Genomic DNA, 24,941 nt, shown 5'->3' with positions numbered 1-24,941 from the left:
CCTCCACCGCTCCACTAAGGCAGAAATAAGGTATGGTTGTATCTTACAGTGACCCTCATATCTACCTATGTGACCGAATACAGCCTCTACTAAATACGACAATACACAGTTAGGTATTACTAACTTAAGGTTCCTAATAAAAGGATATAATACACGATATTTCTCTTAAAATTAAATAATTACAAAAATTAATTTTTAAACTAATAATCATGTATTAAATAAATAAATAAATTATTACTAAAAATTTAAATTATATTAAAACGTTAAAATGTTATCGTATCAACAAAATGTCGCGATATATGATTTCTATCCAAGTGAAGTAGACCTCCTTCCATTTTATATCTGGGAAAAAAATTAATTAAATAAAATTTTAAAAAAATTAAATACTTAAATAAATTAATAATAAAATATTAAATATAATAAAATATACCTTAAACAGTTAAAATATAATATAAGAGTATTTGAGAGAAATTGAGAGGATTTGAGAGAATGAAAGTGATTGTGAATAGGGTATTTATAGGGAGGGGGTGGGGTGTGAACAGCCGGGGGCAGGTGGGTAATTAAACCTAAGGCGCGTCGCATGGGCGCCTTACTGATGCGTGTCAGATTTAAAGATAAAGCGTGACTCTTGCCCCGCGCTATAACGCACGTAGTGCTAAATCAACGTAAAACGCGCTGTAAGGGACGTGCCTTACTACAAATAATGTTAGATAAAAAAAATAGTTTGAAGAGTGTCTGACAGAAAAATATAAAATATATATATATATGGAAAAACGCCTAATCCGACCGGGTTTCCTCTGGCTATAATGAATAACACGGGCAACCGGCGAAAACGGGCTTCCTCTGCCAAGCTGTACGGTAAAAGAAAATAGAGATATTTCATTTTAGTGGACCGGCCAATGGGCAGTGGACATGTGTGCTTTCTGAAGTGGGATCCGCCGGATGAAGATGTGAATCCTTCTCACATCGTCTACTCACGCGCCACATGGAAAGTGAAGATCAGTTCCCGCCCCTAAAGATAGAGACCAAAAGGTCTACGTTAAAACGCCAGCGTTTTGTTTTTTTTTAATTGTTAAAATAAATTCTTATAATTTCTGGTTAAAAGTAATAGCTCGTACAGCGTTATATAAAATATTTTCACAACAGAAAAGTAATTTTAATTTTAAAAACAAATAAAATAAAAGTATTTATCTTAAATTAATATATTTAATTTTTATATTCAAAATCGGTTCAAAGTGAGTAAGGTTGTTGATATTTAATTATATATTTTTTTAATATTATTATTCAAATTATGAAACGTGGCGAGTTAGTGGTCATTTGCCATATTCCATCAGGAAAGTGACGTATCTGTCATGTAGGCATCTAGAATACACATCTGTACAAAAAATAAACGGTGGCGATCACCCCACTCTAGTGAAGGAAAAATCTTGACCGTCAGCGCAAGAGTAGGTTTCCACTTTCACGCGAGTGAATAAGCAAAAAATAATATTAAACAAATTAAAAAGGGTATAAATTGGTTAACAGCTGGCCGTTCAAAGTTAGTTAATATTATTTTTCCATTTTTTCGATTAAAATAATGAAAATATATTAATTTATAACCTTTTTTTTAATTTAAATATCATCGTCTGGTTACTAAAAAAATAGAGAGAATGAACAAACAAAGAGAAGAGATCAGAGATTTTTTTAGCATAGAAAGCGAAAAGTCAGGTTGAAAATCAGAAGAGAATCGCTGAGAAGAAATAGACGAGAAGAGAGAACGACGAACTCTTTATCTTCTCGAAAGACAGTTTTTTTCGCCGGAAACGACGGCGAATTGGTTAACGGCCGGCTGTTATCGTCGGAAGATTGATTTTTTTGGTTGGCTGAGGTTTTGATTGAAGAGTATATATATTATGGAGAGAAACAAAGAAGGAAGAAGAGGGTTGCATAAACTTCGTCAACGAAGCAATAATCTCCGATATTCACCTGGTCTTGGACCTTTTTCCTTTTTACCTGTGTGGAGAGTTTTTTTTGAGCTGTTTGTTTGATGTTTTTCATTGCTTTTTTTTTGGCTTACAGAAGGTGGAGAGATGGAGATGCAGGAAACGGTGAGGTTGAGGGAGAGAATGGGCAAGAGAGAAAGAGACCGAGATTCGTTGAATCGGAACAAGCGTCGAAGACCGAATAAGGTGGACGGAGAAGAAAGTACGGGTGATAGTTCAGGTGAAGAGGAGGAAGAAAACGTAACCGAGCAGCTCAGTAGACGTAAAATCTCACCCTCGGCTAGAATTTCCGGGCAAGCAGCAACCCATTCGAAGGCCGCCGATGAAATGATAGGTTTTCCAGTTCCCAGAAAAGCTCGCTCGGGTACCAAAATTGCTGTCTTTCTAATTATTTATATTTAGATATGGAAAATGGAGCTGATTTTCCCTTTTGGTATTTTTTCCAGCTTCATTGAAAAGGTCGCACGAGAATTGGGTGGCCGAAAATGGTGGTTTCGTCGAGGAACATCATCATATGCGAGCTTCCGTGTCACCGGCTCGTCGGAGCGTTGAGTCTGACCGAGTTCCACCGTCTTTATCAAATGGTTCAGTTAGAAAGAAGGTGTTAGCTTACGTTTTTGGTTTTAGATTTTCTTCTTCTTTTGAGTGTGACGAAATTGAGAGGATTTAGCTGTTTTTGGGTCTTTCTTTTTTGGATGTTGCAGAAGACAATTAAACCCAAGACTCGGCTTCCAAAGGCGACCACGTCGAGCTCTGTTCAAGAGGATATTGAGATCGAAATCGCAGAGGTTCTTTACGGATTGATGAAGCAATCGCATAGCTCCAAGAAGGAAGATAGCGCCAGAAATCCTTTGTCGAAGCTTGAATCTGAAGATGCAAATATTTCCTCCGCCGATATTAAGCCTGATCCATTACTTGCCGATGGTAAGTACTTTATTATTCAATCCTTTTGCTAGAAAGTCTTCTTCTTCATCTTCTTCTTTTTAATTATTAGCATATGCAGGCTCAAAGGAGAAGAAAGTTGCAATTGAGGATTCTCCAACTCCACCGATAGTTGAGAACCAGCAGCAGGCAGAGATGGAAATTTGTTCACCGAAAAAAGGTCAAATTTTGGGACCTACTGCTGTAATTTCCGATAATGGCGCTCCCGGAGCTGCATCGGTGGTAATCGAGTCACGGGACAAGCAAGGAGATCCGAAACCATCCGTTGAACAAACAAAATCCGTGGATAGAGTTACGACCGAAATGGAATCCGCTAATTCTAATGTCGATTTTCAGGACCCGACAGTAATCAAACCGTAAGCATCAAAGAATCTTGTTATTTTTCTTTGCCTCCTTATTAATGCTCTCAAGATATCCGATTTCTTTCTAACTGGTATGGAATATTTATAGAACATCAACAGAGAAAAACGTGGAAAACCAGCTTGAAGAGAATTTCAAGATCGATTTAATGGTGAGAATATCCTTCTGTCGAAAAAAATGATGTCCAAATCACTGAGGAAGACTAATGAGTAATGCAACCTTTTTTCAACAGGCTCCTCCTATGGCGTCATCTCCGGTAAAGGATAGCTATGTGGATATCGCATTGGATCCTAATTACAAGGTTCGGGACCTTCGGGTATATTGATTTCTGTTCATGGACTAAATATATTTATCTTAATTTATCATTTCTGATACAGAAGGTGGAGACCTTGGCCAAGGATGAAGCAAATGCTGTGAAGAAAGAAATGAGGGCAGATGATGGTAAAGGGAAGAAGATGGATACTAATGTGAAACGAGATTCGTTGAACCTTACTTTGGAGAAGCCGGATCAAGCTGCTAGTGGTTGTTGTATATCCGAGCAAGGTCAAAAGCAATGGCTACCTAAGGTTGACCTTTTGAAAATGCAGCTAACAGTAATTTATTAGTATGTTTCAGTTTTGACTCACTGTGCTGCTCAATGAGTTTTATTCGTTAACTTTAGCTCTCGGTTCTCTCGAGTTATGATAAGAGTCGGGTTTACTAATTGTTTCTCTCTTATTCAGCTCAATCTACTTCAGTGCCTATGCCAAATGGTTTGCCACCTTTGGGGTAAGCTATCAAGACTTCGTTTTGGACCCACATTTGTTTTTGTTTAAATATTCTGGTGGTATATCATTTTTGTTTCTAAGAAGTTGAATATTATTTTTATAACAGGTATATGCCTCCCTTCCCAACAATTGCGCCCATGGATGCTAGTGCTAGACCATCTACGGCATTGCAGGTATGAACTACTGATTTCCTTACTAAGCCAAAGGTTTCAGCATATGGCTCAGATTATTTGTTACATATTTTCTTGGCTTTAAGTTAACCATGAGTTCCTATTGGAAATATGCAGCCTCTTCAGTTCTTGCTCTCCCAACCTCGGGCAAAACGATGTGTCATGCATCATTACATAGCTCATAACATACAATTACACCAGCAGTACGCAAAAGTGAACCATTTCTGGCCACCAACGGCCGGTTTTGCTTCTCTGTCTGGGGCCAAGCCCAGCAATCTCAACGTGGCACCATCTGCAGAAACTTTGACTCTTGGAAACCCATCAGTGAATCTAAGCCTTGCGGATGAGAAAAGTAAGGTTGGAACGAGTTTTCCTGGTGTTACCAGGAAAGATAAAAGATGCGCCACGGATACGGCACAGAGAAAGCAGGTTGTGGTTCAAAAGGCTTCCCAACCAGTTTCTGCTGGCAACTCAATGGTATGTTAATATACTTTTTAAGTTAATGAAGAGTTCTTGCTTCTCCATTTTCATTCAACTTGTTTCAAGAATTTATCATTTTCTAAGCCTTGATAAAATGTTGTGGCAGCATGGCCCTGCTTTCATATTCCCCTTGAATCAGTATCAAACAAGTGCAAATCAACCTGGCCTTTCCAAATATGATACTTCTGCTAGTAAAGCATCCTCCACTGATAATTCAGCACCTGGAATCTCAACTAGCTCTACGGTGTTACCGGGAGTAGCAGCAGCTGTGAGCTTTAATTACCCTAATTTGGCCGCCAACCAAGCTCCGTACATGACTAATGCAGAACAACGGTTACCCTTTTTCTATATCTGCTCCTGTTGGAAACCAGTCGGCAGTTAGAGGAGGAACCCCCAGTCAAGCGTTGCCTGTGTTTCAGGGGTCTTTCAATTCTTCTCAGATGTTCCATCCTCAAATTAAGCAGCAGCAAGCTCGCTCTCAGACTCTGTTTCAACCGGCTTATCAAAATGCAGTCCCGTCAAGCAGTTCATCATCATCCCACAAGAAACCAAGAGTCAGCAGCCACTGGTTGCTCAACAAGCATGCATTCACAGCAGTTGCAGGAGCATAAGAAGCTTTCATCCAATCAATCTCGTAAAATGGAGCACGAGATGAGTGGAGAGAATACAACTGCAAACACGCTGAAAAAGGTTCATGGCCAGAACCCACCAGTTCATCATCAGCCGCTCAACTTTGCCTTGGTACCCTCTTCTGCATCTGTGGGTGGAGGCGGAGTTGATCTCGTCCCTCCTCAAGCATTTGCCATGTCGTTTGCCTCCACTGGAAACAACAAAGTTTCAAATCTCAACTTCTCATCAATGGCTCAGAACCCTACAATTTTTCATAGTCAGCCTGAGATGGCTCGGCAAGGATACCAAGTTGCACCTGTACCACACGCTACGCAGCCGAAGAATCACCAAATATCTGATGGAAAGAGTGGATCTAGTTCAGGCAATACGGATGATGGAAAAAAGGCAAGTTCGGGGAAGTCACATACTACAAACGGACGGACATATGTTTTTGACAATTCAGCTAGATCTTTGAATTTTGTATCCTCCCCTGTCACTGGAAGTTGGCCTCCACGCACCGTCACCTCCACTACTGCAGCCATAAATCCTCCTGTTGTTTCTAATTCATCAAGTTCCCATCCACAGCTGCTTCAACTCCAGAAGCAGCACATGGCGCAACAACACCATCAGCAACCTGCTACAGCTTCTCGAAGCAAGACTCAGGCAACAGACGCCATGCCTGCATCTTCCATTGCGCCTAAGTTTTCTAGCAATGCTGCTATATTCTCACAAACTGTGCCCCAACGCAACCCTGCTGCACAGTCAACCCCATGGAAAAACTCGACTAGAACCCCAGCTTCCCCTGCTACCAATGTTAAATTTCCCCACCAGCAACCATCGAAGCCTCCAAAAGGCCAAACACAAATATCGTTCGGGGTAAATACCAAGTCCGGGTTATCACCCCAAGGACAAGAAATACCTACAGCAGCTGGTCTGCATCGCCTATGATTGTTGGGTCCTAGCAGTGGCAACTCGAGAAGAAGCTCAACAAGCAGCAGCACAGTAGGCTCTTCGGTTCCTACTTCCAACACTGCAATCAAGACAGAACGAGAAATCTTCTGCTGATAACAGCCAGAAATCATCTCCGGTCCGTAGAAAAAATGTGCATCTGAACTCCGATCTTGACCACACTTCCCAGCCACCTTGTGGAAGGCATTGAAATTAACTGCAATTAGTACTTATGACTACAGCAGATTCAACATTCAAGGGACAAGGTGCAGAGCGCATTACAAAGATTTTTTGTAGGGGGCAAGCTGTTCATGTTAAGTGGAAGTCTCATGGGTTCTTGTTCACAATAACATTGGTCTTGAGAAGAGAGGATGGTGTTGAAAAGGACGTTGGCGGCTTTTTGATAAAAAAAAAAAAGTTTTGAAGTAGGAGCCAAAGTGGGGGGGGGCGACCGACCAAGCCAATACCCTAGTTCCTTTACTATTTTATTTGAAAATTTGATCAAGTTTTGTTCACTTCCCTTGATTTTGTTGTGTTATTGATCGTGGGGGGACGTTGAGAACAACTTTTGATCCAACACAAGCTTCTTTAAACAGTATAAGTAGCAGAGTGTAACCCAAACTCATTTCACATTAGATGATTCATAGAATGGTGTCGAAACCCCAAAATGAGAGAGTTTTGAGGATAACCCCACAACGTTTCCGCACTAATGGGAGCCTTGGACTTTTGGTGATAGAGAAGGCCCATGTGAATCCTGATATCTTACCATATAGAGTAGGTGATGGAGCCATTAAATGTCCTCTTTAAGTCATTAGATACATAGAAATTGATCTCGATGGCGATTCATAGGTGAACAATAACTCAATTAACTGCACCCTTTTCTTTTTGTTCCTGTTGCTATTGTGGAGGGGTTTTAGAGAGATTCGAGAAACAACGTTTTGGGAATAACTTGATGACGCTTCAATGGTGATGGGAGAGTCTTAAAGCAAAGTATTTTTTTTAATTAATCAAGGAGGCTTACAAGTTACAAGTTACGTTATGTGATCCGAGTCTTGAACAAAACTTGATGTGAACCTTAGTAACCCTATCAAACTGATAAAATTATCGAATGTATCCATATAATGTAATTAGATTATGCTAAATTTATATAACGACAGACATAAAAGATTTTATTGCTCATGTGCCAGATATAATTAAAGATGATAATAGACTAGGTTGAATTTTTTTTATCTACTCAAATATCGCCTTTTTACTCATCACCCGACTCAACTCGAATAGAAAAATTGTATTTGACCTAACATTCAATCTAAGTTTTAAAGTAAAAACCCACACCATATTCAAATTAATTTTTATATATTTAACTATAATTATTATAATATCAGTCTATTCTTCTTTTAGGAAAAAAGACCAACCTCTAGGTATGTATGAGTTTGGTGGTATGTAGTTGATATTCAATTTTATTGCACATATTATATGAAAATAAATGTATTGGATATTAGAAAAAGTGAGAACTAGGGTTGGGTAAGAGCAAGCATCGAAATCAAGTATCCTATTGGTCCAAGTAAATATCATCTTATCCGAATGATCTAAATCCAAACACCACCACCCATCTAAAAACATTTTCCCTTATCACCATCATCATCCATCACACAAATCTCCAACCCCCCCCCCCCAATAAAAATTCAACAACAAGAGAAAAGGGAACTCACCCCTGCAGACCTCATCATCCATCATCTACATCGGCATGGCAACTCAAGCAGGTTTCTTTACCCCCACAATCACCACCCCAAAACCCCTGGTTGCATGGAAGCCATCCTCCTCTATTTCCTTCTCAATCCCCAAGTTCCTCACCTTCTCTCAAAGAACCATCAGGGCTGCAGCTGCAGAAGAGGCACCGGCAGCGGCAGCCGCCGTCACAGAGGAAGCTCCGGTTGGTTTCACCCCACCAGAGCTGGACCCAAACACCCCTTCACCCATCTTCGGAGGAAGCACAGGAGGACTGTTGAGGAAGGCACAAGTTGAGGAATTCTATGTCATCACATGGGATTCCCCCAAAGAACAAATCTTCGAGATGCCGACAGGAGGGGCAGCCATAATGAGGCAAGGCCCTAACTTGCTCAAGTTGGCTAGGAAAGAGCAGTGCTTGGCGTTGGGAACTAGGCTGAGGTCCAAGTACAAGATCAAGTACCAATTTTACAGGGTTTTCCCTAATGGTGAGGTTCAATACCTTCACCCCAAAGATGGTGTTTATCCTGAGAAAGTTAACCCTGGTCGTCAAGGTGTGGGTCTGAACTTCAGGTCATTGGGAAGAATGTTAGTCCTATTGAAGTTAAGTTTACTGGGAAACAAGTTTATGACTTGTAAGATTAGTGACTTGGGATAGCGCTTAATGTAATTGTTTTAAGTACTTCTTTTATGCCACTGCTGTGTTTGTTTACTGCATTAAAGTAAAATGTATTATCAACTTTTAGCTAACAATTGCAATGGAACCTTCATCCTCTAAAAGCACTTCATACTTTGCAACAAAAGATGTATACAAAACAAATAAATGATGGTCAGTAGATGCATACAACACAGAGATTCAAACATCGCATGACGCTTACCCAGATGAATTGTCCAATGGTCTGTGTACGATCATGATACAGTTTGGCAAATTCTGATGACAAACTCAAGAATATGCATGAACAAGCAATATGCTTAATGTCAAGTCCCCTTGCAATAGCCATATATGATATAAACTAAAGAGGACTTTAGATCATGCTACAAGCTCTTTCTTCTTTGTCACCTCTAGAAACAATCATAAAATGTGTTCGTAAGGCTATGGCACCCAATCTTCCAACATTTAGCAAACTACAAGCCACAAAACGTAGTATCCAACAATTAGAGCTTGGATTCCAAAACCACTATGGTCAGTAGATGCATACAACACAGAGATTCAAACATCGCATGACGCTTACCCAGATGAACTTGTCCAATGGTCTGTGTACGATCATGATACAGTTTGGCAAATTCTGATGACAAACTCAAGAATATGCATGAACAAGCAATATGCTTAATGTCAAGTCCCCTTGCAATAGCCATATATGATATAAACTAAAGAGGACTTTAGATCATGCTACAAGCTCTCTTTCTTCTTTGTCACCTCTAGAAACAATCATAAAATGTGTTCGTAAGGCTATGGCACCCAATCTTCCAACATTTAGCAAACTACAAGCCACAAAACGTAGTATCCAACAATTAGAGCTTGGATTCCAAAACCACTATTTGAATATATTAATGGCGAAAAGAGAGCACATTCTACATGTCCTGTGGCCATGATATTAGGGGGAAAACCCCAAGAAAAGCCTATTCTGCTCCCAATATTACCAGAATGCAAATCATTAATCATCAACCATTATTTGGTCACTGAGTCGGATTTTGTATGAAATCATTAAAAAAATCCATAAAGAATATAATAATCTCAAAACCAACTCACCCAAGCCTATCCATCCTATTAACATCTAAAAAACTTCATATGCTCCAACGATTTCTACGACGTGGCAGACAAATTTAAGTTTTCATTAACAAGATCCCAAGCTTTTAGCCCCCGTAGCTTAGATACTTGAAAGATATGCAATCATTAGGACCTGAGCAGTGACAAATTTCTCTTAAAACATTAAAAATACAAACAAGAACCTTCATCAGCTTTTGCCAATGTCAGTATAAGAAATTTTGAGGAATATATTCTGGAATTTTCTTGTCCAAATATATTCTTATCACCAGCTGAACGTTCAGTCACCATAAAGTCCAGGGTTTCTATGGATTAAGGGTTTCTCTTTCTAACCTTTTGCCTCCTCCAAGACCACCTGACAATAATCTTCTCAGTTGAAGTATCACTAATTAACCCCAAACAAAAAAAGGATTTCGTAACAAAGCAAATTGTGCAACATATCACAAATTTTCTCATTTCTAGTTTCTAATGACTACATTAAAAATGCTGTCTTTAGTGCATACAGACCCCAAAAATACTTAGAAAAATCTCAGCAGTTAACATTTACTTATAATGCTTTTAATGCAACACACATGAACAAATTAGCAATAAACTAATAAACCCAACAGCAACATACATGAGGTTCAAGCATCAGCCCCATCTTTTCCAGCAAAAGGGTTGTGAGTAGGACCAACATCCTGCCCAATATGGCGCTGAACCAGCCTTTGCAAATCAGCCATAACCTTGTGCTCACGTTTTGCTTTCTCTTCATAGTTAAACATAGCCAATGCCCTCTTGTCCTCCGCACTGTAAACCTGGTTTTCTTTCCTAATACGAATGGCATTCATTCTCTGATGTCTGCTACCACTCATCACAAACCCAAGGTCCTCAAACTTTTGAATCTCCTCAGCAGAAAGACCCACTTCACCTCTTCGTGGGATACGCTTTCCTTGTTGGACATATTGTGCAATAGCATCACCTTCACCAGGCCTCAGAGCACCACCATAACTTATATGTCCCTCGGCTCTTGGCAATGGTGCCGGGCCAACAATAGGCTCATTATCTAATGCAGTTTTCTTCTGAGCCTCTATCATTTCTTTGAACATAAGAGCTTCAGCAGCATTAATATCAGCCATATTAGGATCATCTGTAATTGTTTTACTCTTGGCATCGACTTCAGAATCTGAGCTCTTATCAGAATCCAAAGTTTGACTTTCAGATTCTGATCCTCTCCTTTTCTTACTCTTTCTAGACATTGAATTCGGAGAGTTTTTCCGCTTCTTTGACTTCACACGATCATCAGAGGATATGTACGTTTCGCTTTCACCACTACCGCTCTCATCAGAACCACTATGCCTACTCTTCTTCCTGCTTATTTTCCTTCTACTGCTTTTCTTACTATTCTTATTACGGCTACTCTGCTTTCTCCTCGACTTCCTTCTCCGTTTGTCTTCCTCGTCATCAGATTCGCTATCCCTGGAAGATGATGTCTTCCTGCTTATACGTTTGCTTCTCCCACTTCTTCGCTTAGAAATCGACCCCTTCTTCCTCTTCCTAGATCTTGAATAATCTGATTCAGATTCCGACTCACTCTCTGACTCGCTCTCCGATTCGCTACTACCAGATTTGTCAGACTCGAACTCGGATTTAACTCTCTTATTGCTCTTCTTTTCGTTTTCTTTATCAGATTCTTTCTTCTCATCACCTTTATCATCACCGTACTTCTCTGAAATTTCATCACCTTTATCCTCCAAATCATCGTCTTCATTCCTTGGCGGACTCGGCGTATTCTCCCAAATACAGAATCTCAAAGCCTTCCTCATCTTCTGCCTCTTCAGCCTCCTATACTCCTCAAAGTTCAATCCTTTCAACTCCTCGTCCGATTCCGACTCCGATTGTTTTCCGTTCCTATAATCTCGGTCCAGGTAGCTATGATTCTTTCCAAATTTCTTGGGCAGAGATTTTAGGTTTCGGTCAAGGGTAGGGCTCCGCCTTCTAGGGTTTTCGCCTCCAGGAGACTCTGCTCGGTCTCGGTCATACGCATCGTAACTGGGACTGCGTCGGCGGCGGTGGTAAGCGATAGAATCATCAGATTTTTCGCGATCAAAACGCTGTCTTCTTTCAGGAATTTCGTTAGGGCTTCGTCTTCTAGGGTTCCTGTATTCAGGCGAAACAGAATGGTCAAGCTGTTGGTTACCCTTGCGTCTCTGGTGGTCGCGTCCGTACGCTTCATAGCTAGGGCTATGGCGGCGACGGCGGTAGTGGGGGGAACCATCGGATTCCGATATGTAGCGGTCGTTTTCGCGATCAGATTCGTGCCTTCGTCCCGGAACTTCGACTGTGGATGTCAGGCGGCCCATCGGATTCCAATCAAAGGACGTAAGCAACTCGAAGTATCGACTTTTGCAAAATTATCAAAAGCGAGCGAAGAGGATCAGATCATGTTCATCGAAAAATTTATCCCGAACCTCAAATGAAGATAACGATTTAGGCGGAATATGAAAATAACATATTCTAAAGCCTATTGAGCTTGAGAGGCTACAACCCAAAGTCCCAATGAAAGTGGACTGGCCCAATATTTATATAGGCAGGCTCTCCTGCTTTAGTAAAATTATTTTCCCCTAAAATCGTAAAATTACCCTTTGGTCCCTGATTTAGTAAAAGTGTCCGTTTGATCTTAAAATGACAAATTTGGTTTAGATGTTATATAGTGTTTGAGGAGCACATATAGGGATTGGAACTGGTCGGCTTTCGGTCAACATCCGATCCGAAAATTATATATCTTCTATCTGACCCGTTTTGACATGAAAATATACACTTTCACTCAATCCAAATCTGACCCGACTTTTTGAGATAAAATTTGAACTCGATTCGACCCGAAATAATATATTTATCAAAAATATTAGTTTTATTTCAATAAAAATATGGATTTAATTGAAAAAATAATATATAGAGGGTTATTATTGTAATTATCCTTAAATATGTAAGGTAAATTATATTCTTTTCGGGGTCAGGTGGGATATTTTTCACCCTAAATCCGAATCTGACTCGAACATACCTATGAGAAAACCCAACCTTACTCGACCCGACCCAATTTTTTAAGAAAACCCCGACCCGATCAGATTGTATCAGGTTAAAACCCGTCAGATTGAGATCTCATGCCCATCCCTAAATACATTATTTAAATATGATTAAAAATAAATTTAAAATAATATAAAAATTAGAAGTAGGTGGAACTAATAATGAATATTATAGTTAATTTAAATTTATCGAATTAATGAATTATATTTTATCATTTCAAATTTATTTATTTGAATTTTAAAGAAAAAACATTGGAGGTTCCTATACTTCTAAAAAAATCAATGTGGCTCTCGTATTGTTTTTTCTCTCAATGTGGTCCTCCAACTCAGAAAATAAACCCAATGTGATCATTTGACCAACATTTTTTCGTCGTTAACCATTACAATGATGGCATGACAATTCATGGTGCTTACATGACGATCCACGGTGCTGACGTGACAGTCCATTTGCTATTTTTGAGTTATCAATTTAGCCCATCTCTAATGTCATCCTCTATGTTATTAACCACTGTAAACTGCTACGTCGATACAGTAAATTAATCTATCATATCAACATCATAACAATTAACGACGAAAAATGTTGGTCAAATGTCACATTGAGTTTATTTTCTTAGAGGACCATATTGAGAGAAAAAATAATACGAAGACCATATTGGTTTTTTTCAAAAGTACAATGACCTCTATTACATTTTTGCCAATAAATTTTGAACCAATTTTTTATATCAAATGTACACCCATCTCAACCAATAATTGATGTGAATGATGAAGAAAGTAATCAAGGATAAAGGCCAGTTTTCCAATCAATGCATCATCACCAATTGACAAATCCAAATCATATACAATACTTTGATCTGACAAAAATTAATTTATAATATTTCTACATCATCTCCTCTCTTATCTCTATCTGCAGGCTGAGAGGGTTAAACCAAAATTAAAGTAAAGAAAAAGAAGAAGAAGAAAAACAAGAACTGGGTTTCAATGTTTGGTTTATGAATTCAATCATTTGAAACTTGAAAATAATTTAACCATGCAGCAATGGAATGTTCTTAATTCTCCTCTCCATCAAGAACCATTTCCTGGTATTGGCATTCTTGACTGCAAAATGCTTTATCGCCTCTGCAATTATTAAATCAACCATCACATTATGCCCATTTAAGCTCAACAGAATCTAGATGAACACGAACCTGTAAATGTAAATGTCGATTTTCTGGTGAAGATTCTTCTTGCATGTATGACAGAAGCTGAGGAAACTCTGGGATGCACTGCAACCGGACGCCACGACACAGTCATCGAAGATATGGGTTGTTTTGGGGTTTGGCCCGTGTGATATAACGCATGTGTAATCCTCTGATAGCTCCATTTCTTCGACAGGGAGGCGGCCATTGATGATCCTTGGTGAATCCTTCATGCAAAATGGTGACGAGGGAATGTGAGAATTCCTGGTTTTGATCCCGAAGTCACCTGGGGATTTTGGGGAGGAAGTGTTGCTGTATGGAGATGGTGGGATTAGAGGAATCTGAACCCTGAGTTTTGGTTTATCTTTTAGTGCATCGACTATGGCAAGAGCAATACCTTTCGGTTCTGGGATTTCAGGTGAGCGGTGCTTGTTCGACGAGAAAATTTCTGGGGATTTTGGCTCGTAGCCCAAGGGGTTATTACATAGAGGGAAGGATGGTTTTTTATCGAGGATTGAAGTTGGACTCTTGAGAGCTTCGGGTTCGGTGAGATTTTTTGCTATGAAAGCTTTGAATCTCGGAGACCATAAGAAAGACGGGGTCGAAGAAGTGAGATCCTTTGGAGAAGATGATGATTGAGAGCCATGATCAGCATTAAAGCTTGCTTGTTGCTGCTGGTCACTGCTCTGGCCTATCCTCAGCATAACTCGAAGCAACTGGTAAACCAACAACAACGAGAGAGAAAAAAGCCATGGATTTACCTCTGAAATTAAGACACAAATCTAAGCAAAAGCTTTGTTTTTAACTTCGAAAAAACCAAAAAAAAACGTATAATCTGGGAAATTGAAACGCAACCTAAATCTCTGTAGCCTCCATGGCAGAAAAAGAACAGTCGGATTCCTTGTACTCTTTTCAGTTTCTTCAAATCAAAAACTGTTTTTCAACAGTGACGAGAATCAATACCCATCATAATACACCCGCGTGCCAAGCACATGGTGAAGATCAGCAGCCACGATCAAGCTGCCATTTTTTTACTGCAAAAGAACCATCTAACGTTGAGTCTCTAGTGTTTTGCAATTCCCTATGAAATGAAAAACATCGCCATCACCAAGTAAATGATATATGTGTATGTGTGTATAGTTTCAGTTAGTGGGATCTGATTCTTGAAATGGATTTAACGCTGCCAATCTACCTTTTATTCAGCTTTACAAAATCGCCATTAATTTGCAGAACTTCCAAAAGAGAGAAGAAAAGGTATAGCCGGAAAAGGTAAGAGTTCTGTTATTGCGTGAGCGTTTTAAAAGAAATAAATAAGAGAGGAGAGTGCAACTATTAGGTCACAATTAGGTTGAGTCGAGTCAAATAAAAAGATTTTAAGTTATTCGAATTGATAAGTCTTGTTTTACAATTTAAAGTTGATTTTAAATTTTTTAAGTCAAGACGAGTTTTTAAATTCAAGTCGAGTCATGGTAAATTTTTAAGTTTCTGTTTAAATTTAATTGTATATATTTATAATATTATGATGTTGTTTTATTCGAATTTAAATAGGTTTTATAATCATATACGATATTTATATATTTCTTTATATTTTTTCATATGTGATATACATAAATCATACATAGTCGAGATACACAACTCAAACTTAAAAATCACTTTGTATTTGTAATGTATTTCTCGTAATATTTATACAACTATTTATTTCTTAAAATTTGTTTTAAGTATATAAGATACTAAATTTATTTTGTAGTAATTATACAAGCATGTAATTTTAACTTTTAAAAATACAATTTATATTATATAATTTTTTGTTTACTGATGTATTTTTGCATTATATATTTAATTGTTTTTTAATAGTATATATAACTATTGCTTTTATTATATTTATATTTTATAATCAAATCTAGGAGGGTAACAAGTCGGATTTGATTGAGTTTTTGATTAACCCGATTCGACTCAAAAAATATGTATCATTCACAAGAGTTCGACCAGAACCAACCTGAAAAGTGTATCATCCACCCGGTTCTGACCTAACTTGAATTTTTAGAATATAGATCCTACTCGATTTAATATAAAATAAGGACTTAGATAAATAATAATATTTTTAAGGAAATTATAATATTATCCCGAATCGGATTAAATCATATTTTTTTCACTCTCTATCCGAACCCGATCCGACCCGCTCCCATAAAAGTCCAACCCGAATCTAAATTTTATGAAAAAAAATAAATTCTATCGAATCAAATCAGATCAAAACCTGTCGACTTATGATTAAATTATCATCTTACCATATTAATGATCTATCTACGTTGAGCATGATACAGAGAGGACAGAAACAAACTGGGGCCCGCATCTGATCAACGTCATCCAAGAAAATAAATCGATTTTTTTGTCTTATGGGGCCCATTGCTGATGGTGATGGGCCCATTGAAATTCAACGGTTACCGTAGCAAATCATAAAGCCGGGCTTCTGTATTTTTCTATGAAAACGACGGCTTATAATTATATAGATAAATACTATAAAAATACAGTAAAGAAATGGTTACACAGAATTATTTAAATTTAAAAATATTTAATAAATTCATATTAATATAAATATAATTTTATCAAAAATAAATTTAGCCTTTTGAATAATATATAAATAAAATAATAATAAAAAATTGGGTGTTTGTTTCTGCCTGTATGTACTTGTATATTATATAAATATAATACATATAATATAGTATTAGATAATATACAAATATAATACATAACATTATAGTATTAGATAGCATATACTATTTTAAACTTTACCTTAATCCTTTCGAAGAATGATTATGAAATATTTTATAAAGGTACTTTCATTTTAAGGTAAAATTAGCCCAATAATTTAGTCGTAATAATTATTTAAGTTTATAGTACAATTTAAAAATTAATTAATAATCTATGATATTTATTATAATAATTTAAAATTCATCACGTGAGTACGATGAGATTTAATAAAAAATATTTTTATTAAAATTTATTAGGTTGATATGATAGATTTTAATAAAAAAATTATACTTTATTTTAGAAATCATTATATTCACCTGACGAGTTTGAATTAAAAAATATTTTTTAGAATTCATCACATTCATATGTCGAGTCCACCCTTCACTATAATAAAGGTCGTATATCTCAAAATAAACTTTAAATTATCTTATTAGACTAAATAATTTATCCGTCTGGATTATTGTCCTCAATTTACCAATATTTTATATTTTCTTTATCTCATATCGATATTTGAATTTAAAAAATTCTCATATATATATATTATCATTATTATAGTTCAAAGCAATAAAAATCAAAGTATAATAAATTTAAAGCGATAAAGTTCGTATTATCGTGGTTAAATGAATAGTTATCTTTATTAAGATATATATTATCATTATTATAGTTCAAAGCAATAAAAATCAAAGTATAATAAATTTAAAGCGATAAAGTTCGTATTATCGTGGTTAAATGAATAGTTATCTTTATTAAGGTCACAGGTTAGAGCATCAATAATTATAGTAGGTTAATTGAGCATTAATTATCAAATGATTAAGAGTATTTAAAACATATATTACTTATAATTACATTAACCTAATAAAAAATATAATCCATTGAACCATCATAAGTACTTTACTTTCTATATAAAAAATAGGGTAAAATACACAAATGATCTATTGACAATAGAATATTATTTTATTAAGTCACTCGATTATTAAAAGTTATAAAATGATCATTTGACTATAAAAAATTACTTTTGTTACGCCCATCAAATATTAAAAATTAAAAAATGGTCACTCAACTATTTATTATGTTTCAAACTCATCATTTTTTCGTTAAAAAATTAGCAATTATCTAAGGTGGGCGTTAACATGATGGCCGATATATGATAGTTGTTTGAGATTATAAGATCATATTTTATCATATCACAATCAGTAAATTAATGTAGATCAGAATACCGTTAAATTTTTAACAAAAAAAAACGAATTTGAAACATAATTAATAGTCGAGTGAACTTTTAATAGTCGAATGACTCACCAATGCAACACTATATAATCGGAGGATTATTTTATAATTTTTAATAATCGAGAGACTTAATAAAATAAAGTACCTTTTAGATACTTTATCTCAGAAAAAATAAGTACCTTTTTGGATGGTTAAAACTCAAAAGAGGATTGTTCCACGGATAACCTTCATCCCTACAAATAAAGTTTGATACCATAATCTTGCATATACATCTTACACAATATCTAATTAAAAAAAATACACCCTAAGCCCCTTAATAATTAATAAGATTACAAATAAATTATTTATTTTCGTCGGATTAATGAACTATTGATATATTTATTATTTAATAATTTTAGTATTCGACTGATGAAATAATTTAAGTGATGTTGTTTAGATTTCTGATGTGAATATTATACTATTGAGTAAAATTTTATTTTAAATTATTTATTTATATTGATTTTATATCAAAATGGAATTAATTTAATTATGGAAAAATCATCAAAATAAAATCAAGGTGTATTTTGATGACTAGGTTGCAAATGGATTGTGCTTTCCTTTATAAAACTCTAAACATATAGAACTAAGATAATATCACAAAACAACTATATATTCGTGACATTTTATTAAGTCTCTCAATTTATTAAAAACTATAAAATGATTATCTGATTATAAAATATTATTTTGTTAAATCTATCGACTATTAAAAGTTACAAAATGATCATCCAACTATTTATTATATTTCAAACTCATCATTTTCGTTAAAAAATTAGCGGTTGTCTAAACAGGGCGTTAACATGATGGCTGAGATATGATAGTCTTTTGAGATTCTGAGATCATATTTTATCATATCACTGTTAGCAATGACGTTCACTCAGAATGCCATCAATTTCTTTTACAGAAAAGACGAATAGTGGAGTGACTATTTGTAACTTTTAATAGTCGAACTCAATAAAGTAACACTCTATAGTCGAAAGACTATTTTATAACTTTTAATAGTCGTGAGACTTAATAAAGTCATACTCTATAGTCGAAGGACTATTTGTATACTTTACTCAAGAGTTAAGCATTTTTTTTGGATGCTTAAAACTCAAAGAGGCACAAACCAACTTAATTCGGTAGTTAAATGAATCATTATTATTCTTAGGGTTACATGTTCGAGCACCGAAGATTGTAGCAAACGATTTAACGTTTATTATCAAATATTGAGAGTATTTTAATAGAGAAACTACTTTGTACCTAATAGATGTGAATATTATTCTATTGAGTGAAATTTTATTTAATTAATTTGTTTATATGATTTACGTCAATTTGAATTAACTTAATTATGGAAAAGTCATCAAAATAAAAATCGAAGTCTATTTGATGACTAGGAAGCTGCAAAGGGATTTGTGCTTTTCCTTTAATAAAACCCTAAAATGTTGCTTTCATTGTATGGTGGTTCTGAAAAATATAAAATCCATCTATAATAAATTAAATTATAAAATATCAAAATTTATCGATATAATTGTTTTTAAAAATAAATAAAAAAATTCAGCATATAAACTTAAGATAATGTCACAAAATAATTTATATAATTAACCGTGACATCTTACTTAAAAAATATCATAATTTGAATAGACTTAGAAATAAAATCGTGATATTTTCTTTAAAGTGTGGGATCCTATGAACAAGATACTGTTATAGATGCGTGACAATGACACTATAGCCTTATCTACTCCATGGATTTCTTTGACAATTACGTCACAGTCACAGTTAGTCATCCCTTTCCATTATCTTGAGACTTAAGTGGCATGATTCTATTCATCGACAGTGCCACATGGTGACATGCAATAGGGAGGAGAGTAAGTTGAAAGTTTAGAGTATAAGGAAAGGTAACCGAACCTAATTTAAGACTAAGAAAAGATACGACCGAAAATATTATAGAACTCATAACATTTTAGATTGGATTGGGCACAGCTTAAAATGTTAATTTTTTCTTAATATTTTTCGATTGAAAATCTTCTTTATAACATTTTAGATCATACCTTCTCATCAATTGAAATACTTCCCTGCAATTTCTCCAGCAGTTTGGCTCCGCCGGGTATATCACTATCAGCCAACACAGCCGGTTCCGGCTCTGAAGAGTTAGGACTGCTCTTCTTGAGACCGGAAGTGGCTCTCACTCAGGAGAAAGACGAAACATCAGATCCTTGCAACTTAGAGGCACCTGTTACCATCCATAATAATCCTCTGGATATACTACAGCTAAGGCTTGTAGGAATGAAATTCTCCTCGACGATTGAGAACACCTGCCAAAATTAGAAGTTACACAGGACACAATGGTTAGCCATAGATTCATAAAGCTTTAAGTATACATCAGGGTTCAATCTCTATCTATTAAACTATAAAGTTGACATGAACCGAATATGGAATGCAAGCTAGTATGATGTCAGGCAAAGGGAACGATACCGGTCTCGAAGGCATGCAAGTTAAACAATCCTTCGTGTTTAGATTGTTGTTAAAGTTGTAGTCTCACCTTCATGACAGAAAGAGCCCGAGATGAAGTCGCAGGTCAATAGCATTCCCCGCAGACTACATAGAACAGAATGACTGTTATGATACTCAACTAAACAGCAGACCATTGAAGGAGAGAAAAAACATGAATACAGGATATCCGGAATCTGACCTTTGAACGGAGACAGCAATAAGAGTACATTCGGGAATTGCGCATATGTCAGTAACAGTTGAACAGTTTCCTTTGGTAGATCAGTTTCAACCTGCCCCACCTTCAGTAAGGAAGTAAAAGTAAAACCAAGTTAAAAGGTTAACAGCAAAGTTAAAAGTAGAAAATGGTGATGGACAGTGTTTTCTTTCTCCGAAACATCATCAATAATCTCCAAAAATTCTCATAACAAGAGAGGGATACCTTTGTACCAACTCACAAGTATCAAGGAGGGTTCCGGATATAATATCCCACATGCGAACCTGAGAGGAACACGAGAAGTTTATTGATTTCCAAAATTGCACATTGGAAACTTAAAGAGCAAGACAATAAACAACTTGGAAGGTTAAAGAAATAAAATTCTCATTACTCACAGTTGAATCACCACCTCCAGACACAAGAATACCCTGCGGAGAATCTGGAGTGCAAATGAAGGCAAGGCAGGAAACAAATCTGTACACAGTTAAAATGAGCATATATATCTTCCCTTATATAAATAGAGAATCATATTTTCTCAGATAAAGAAATTGAGATTTAAGTAAACTCGGGTTGCTAAAAAAGTGTGTTTAAACAGGTTAAAATATACCTACTAGAGTCCTCGACTAGGAATCAATCAAGTTCAAGCATACTATTGCCACTTTAGTCGGCACAAAATTTTCTTTGGAAATAGTACCTTTCATATGTACAATATCGAATCAATGCAAAGGGAACATGAAATCACAAAACTCACTCACTCCGTATGACCAAGACAAAAGCTTTGAATCACATGAGCACCATCTAACGGCTTCTTAGGAAACACCGTAACCTGTCAATAAAATATAGCACGTAACTCTGGTGCTTTATCGTAACAGAAAGGTTAAGGCATGGTGGTTTACACGAATTTTGAAATCTCTATCCGCGCTGACAATGAAACGCCCATCAGGTGAAAAATCCTGTAAGTCAGTCATGTTAGTAATTTGGTAACTAACAAACGAATCATGTTTGCAACAACATACATGTGCCAACTAAAAGGGAAATAGATCTTCTCGATAATGGGGAAAATGACCCAAAGCTAATTGGTTACCAGCCTATAATGATACTACAATAATGAGCAAGCAAAGGCACAGCCTTCTTGTTAAGAGGAGCTTCGGTTCCATCGACCCCGGGGAGATCCACTGTCAGCAAAACAAACATAAGACCATCATTGCTTATAACAACTGCACTCACTCTCTTCTCAAAACCCTGCCATACATCATATTTCATAATGCATCACTAAAATAGAGTAAACTTTTTCCCCAAAAATTGTGTTCGGTTTTAAAAACTTACACAGTGGAAATACAGCGCCAACAATCGGTAGACCAACCCTTGACAAGTTTATCATCTCCAGCAATACGAATAGTTTCCCATTTGTTCCAAATTTAATACATCTTATTGAATCAGTATGATAAGCTCCACCCGACTCATCCATCAAAGACACCGCACACTTGTCTCTGTCACAATTTTTTGTTCTTTAAAACACGATTCATTTCTTCACAGAATTGTAAGCAAGGTAAAATTGATCACACACAAAGGCATGATGGAAGGGGATACGAAAGCTTAACAGGAGATTGAAGACACAAGGTCCGACCCGACAGCGACAGCAACTGAGTTCTGGGCCGGGTGGACGGAAACAAGGGCCGGAGCACCTCCATGTCCTTGTTGTTTTGTTCAAATTCTTCCGTTTGAGCATCCTGTGTATTGCCGTTGTCGTGTTCACACTCTTCGACCCGAGCATCCATTGCTACTTCCAGGAACGGTTCCTTGTGTTTTAAGGGTTTAGTTAATGGCGGTTAGATGGTTTAAGCTTGCCGGTCGAATTCAATCATTGGGTTTTTTTTTTTAGTTCTAAGGGCCTTAGTGACATAGCGCCATCCATTTATTGATTTTTTTTTGCTTTCATAGTTTGGTTAAAATATTCAACAATACTATTTTTAATTAATAAGATGATGACCTATTTAATGATCTCACTGGTTAGAAGTGTTGTTTTTAGGTCTAAATTTGAGTAATTGTGTCTATAGAAGTGTATTGTCATAATTATTCCAGACTATTGAAAAAAGGATAAGTTATGCTTTTAGTACTTAAACAGTAGTTTTAGTTCATTTTAATATCTAAATTTTTAATTTTTTAAAATCATAGCTAACGTTTAGTTTTATTTCATTTTAGTACCTCACCGATAAAAAACTTATCGACACACTGCATTTTTATGGTTAAAATTACACTATTCATTACTCAACTATCTTTTAACTCCTATTTTAGTACTAAGTTTAAAAAGTTTCAATTTAACTACTCAACTTTCAAATTCTCCTATTTTAATCACTAATTTATTTTATTAATAAGTTTTGACATGAAATTTAATATTATTTTCTATTAATATATAATTAAAATATATAAATTTGAAAGTTAGAGTAATTAAATTAAGATCAATTTGAAAGTTAAGTAATTAAATTAAAAAAATTTAAACTTTAGTGACCAAAATAAGAGTAAGAAGATAGTTGAGTGATAAATGTGTAATTTACCTATAAAAAGTTGTCACGTGCAGATCACCCATTAGTTTTCAGCGTTGATGCATAAAAATGAAACAAAAATTAAATGTTAAGTATGATTTTTGAAACAAAATCAAAAGTTAAATACTAAACGATCAATTAATAATTTAGATACTAAATGCATAATTTAGCCTAAAAAACTCTTCTTATCCAGAGTGATTTTTATATTGACCCCCTTGTATTCAAATGTATGAACGTAATGCTCTCTGTTTTATTAAGATTGTGATCCATAAAGATCCATATTTACGAATCAGAAACCACTTCCTCCGACTCAGTGTGATAAATAAAATTGCCAAAAAAAACTTATATCATAAAAAATGTTAATGGTTAAAGTGGTGAGCAACTTGATATCGCTTAGGCAAGGTTTTAAGTTCGAATCTTTGTGTATATATAAAATTCCTACCGGGAGACTCACCAATATTCGATTCGCTGCCTTCTTTTGTAAGGACTGTTTTAGACCCGGTTCCTGCAAAATTTTCATGTGTAAGCTGAAAATGAAGAATTCAACACACATTTATATTGGAATAGAACTTGTAAGTTCCCATCACCCGAAGGAATGCTCGGCATCGACGATGATGTAGCCGGCGTGTCCGATGTCTCGTCCGAACTATCAGCTGATGGACTTACAGCAGAGCTCACAGGGGCAGCTGCTGGACCGTTGGCACCACCGTTACACCTGCTAAGTGGTGGTGTTTGCACATTACAAGCATCAGGGAGTGACAGGGCTTTGGTCTGGTTAATGGTAACAGTATAACACCCAACGCCGAGCCTCCGCCGTTGAGCGCCGAGCAAAGACACTGAGGCTGCAATTGAACCACGCTAGACAGCTGAGGGCAGCAACTCGATGCCGGTGTTGTTGAGTTCCCCCGTAATGTAGTTCAAACACGGGGCTAAACAACAAGAGCACGCTGGTACAACCCGACTGAGCTGCGGTTAAATCAAAAACCATGGTCACGGAAACCAAGGCCAGACCCGACTTGACATGTTCGAAAGCCATTTTGGAATTGTGTCTTCTCTAACGGGAATGGTGAGCACATTTATAGTACCTTTGATGGCAACAGGTCGTAGTGTATTAGTTACATTCGGGTGGCCAACTTTTACGAAATCAGGTTGTTTTTGGTTGAAACAGTTATACGAAGCTCAACCATCTTCCTTCCATGGCAAGTATTGAGCCTAATATGTACAACCAGCTTTAGCTTCTCAAGCCAAGGCAAGTCAAAAAAAAAAAATTAAGCTCAATTCAAACTCGAAACCACGAATGAAAAATAAAAATTTTCAAGTCTTACAATAATCTTAAATTTAACTGTCGCATAATAGAATTACTTAAAACGGGATTCGGGATATTAAAACCCAAAGCTGAAACAAAAACTGGGCTCTTTGGAAAAGCCCAAATCTGAAACCAAAAACTGGTCGGGATCAGGGATTTTGAATTATCGATTCCCACCCGACGCAAACCCGATAATATTAGGGTACAAGCCAAACCCTAAGGCCTGGTGGAGAAGGAGACGATCCAGATCTTCCAAATCACTGGCAAAAGTTCGGTGCTTTAGCTCTCTAAGGTAAGCTCTAGCCTTTTTTTTTTCATTCGTTGTTCTGAATTTCTGAAGCTTTTGAGTTAGGATTAAAATGGGTTGGAAAGCAGCTGAGAAGCTTATTAGCACTGGAAAATTCTTAGGGGTGAAT

General features: G+C 36.3%; 2 protein-coding genes and 4 pseudogenes across 4 annotated transcripts; 2 read left to right on the top strand and 4 right to left on the bottom strand.

Moving 5' to 3' along the window:
• Positions 1-1,654: 1,654 nt before the first annotated feature.
• LOC120131041 lies at positions 1,655-6,823 on the top strand (annotated as a pseudogene).
• A 1,094-nt stretch (positions 6,824-7,917) lies between these two features.
• LOC120130713 lies at positions 7,918-8,695 on the top strand (annotated as a pseudogene).
• A 553-nt stretch (positions 8,696-9,248) lies between these two features.
• On the bottom strand, positions 9,249-12,204 carry LOC120130910 (NF-kappa-B-activating protein-like). Of its 2 annotated transcripts, none has more exons than XM_039148059.1 (2): positions 10,365-12,204; positions 9,249-9,289 (listed from the first exon to the last, which is right to left on the bottom strand). In XM_039148059.1, the coding sequence occupies exon 1, from the start codon at positions 12,085-12,087 to the stop codon at positions 10,372-10,374; it is 1,716 nt and encodes a 571-aa protein (XP_039003990.1). In that variant the 5' UTR covers positions 12,088-12,204; the 3' UTR covers positions 9,249-9,289; positions 10,365-10,371. The 2 variants fall into 2 exon arrangements, with proteins under 2 accessions (XP_039003990.1, XP_039003991.1); XM_039148060.1 differs by lacking the exon at positions 9,249-9,289 and adding an exon at positions 10,086-10,103.
• LOC120130913 lies at positions 11,069-24,255 on the bottom strand (annotated as a pseudogene).
• LOC120130912 (FCS-Like Zinc finger 8-like) lies at positions 13,587-15,263 on the bottom strand. 2 transcript variants are annotated; one of them, XM_039148061.1, is made up of 4 exons: positions 15,175-15,263; positions 14,838-15,016; positions 13,992-14,745; positions 13,587-13,923 (listed from the first exon to the last, which is right to left on the bottom strand). In XM_039148061.1, exons 3-4 carry the CDS (start codon positions 14,684-14,686, stop codon positions 13,854-13,856), a joined length of 765 nt encoding a protein of 254 aa, XP_039003992.1. In that variant the 5' UTR covers positions 14,687-14,745; positions 14,838-15,016; positions 15,175-15,263; the 3' UTR covers positions 13,587-13,853. The 2 variants fall into 2 exon arrangements, with proteins under 2 accessions (XP_039003992.1, XP_039003993.1); XM_039148062.1 differs by having other exon boundaries at positions 13,992-14,698.
• LOC120130706 lies at positions 20,004-22,454 on the bottom strand (annotated as a pseudogene).
• Positions 24,256-24,941: the final 686 nt, after the last annotated feature.

This window comes from Hibiscus syriacus, unplaced genomic scaffold (genome assembly GCF_006381635.1).
Source record: "Hibiscus syriacus cultivar Baekdansim isolate YM2019G1 unplaced genomic scaffold, ASM638163v2 tig00110548_pilon, whole genome shotgun sequence".
Taxonomy (NCBI): domain Eukaryota; kingdom Viridiplantae; phylum Streptophyta; class Magnoliopsida; order Malvales; family Malvaceae; genus Hibiscus; species Hibiscus syriacus.
Note: the sequence above shows the minus strand (reverse complement) of the source record. Positions and strands in the feature narration are given on the sequence as shown.

Coding starts and splice junctions, on each gene's coding strand:
- LOC120130910 (XM_039148059.1), bottom strand. CDS start 12,087: ATGGGCCGCCTGACATCCACAGTCGAAGTTCCGGGACGAAGGCACGAA.
- LOC120130912 (XM_039148061.1), bottom strand. CDS start 14,686: ATGCTGAGGATAGGCCAGAGCAGTGACCAGCAGCAACAAGCAAGCTTT. Junction 13,924..13,991: donor ATCGACATTTACATTTACAG/GTTCGTGTTCAT, acceptor TAATAATTGCAG/AGGCGATAAAGCATTTTGCA.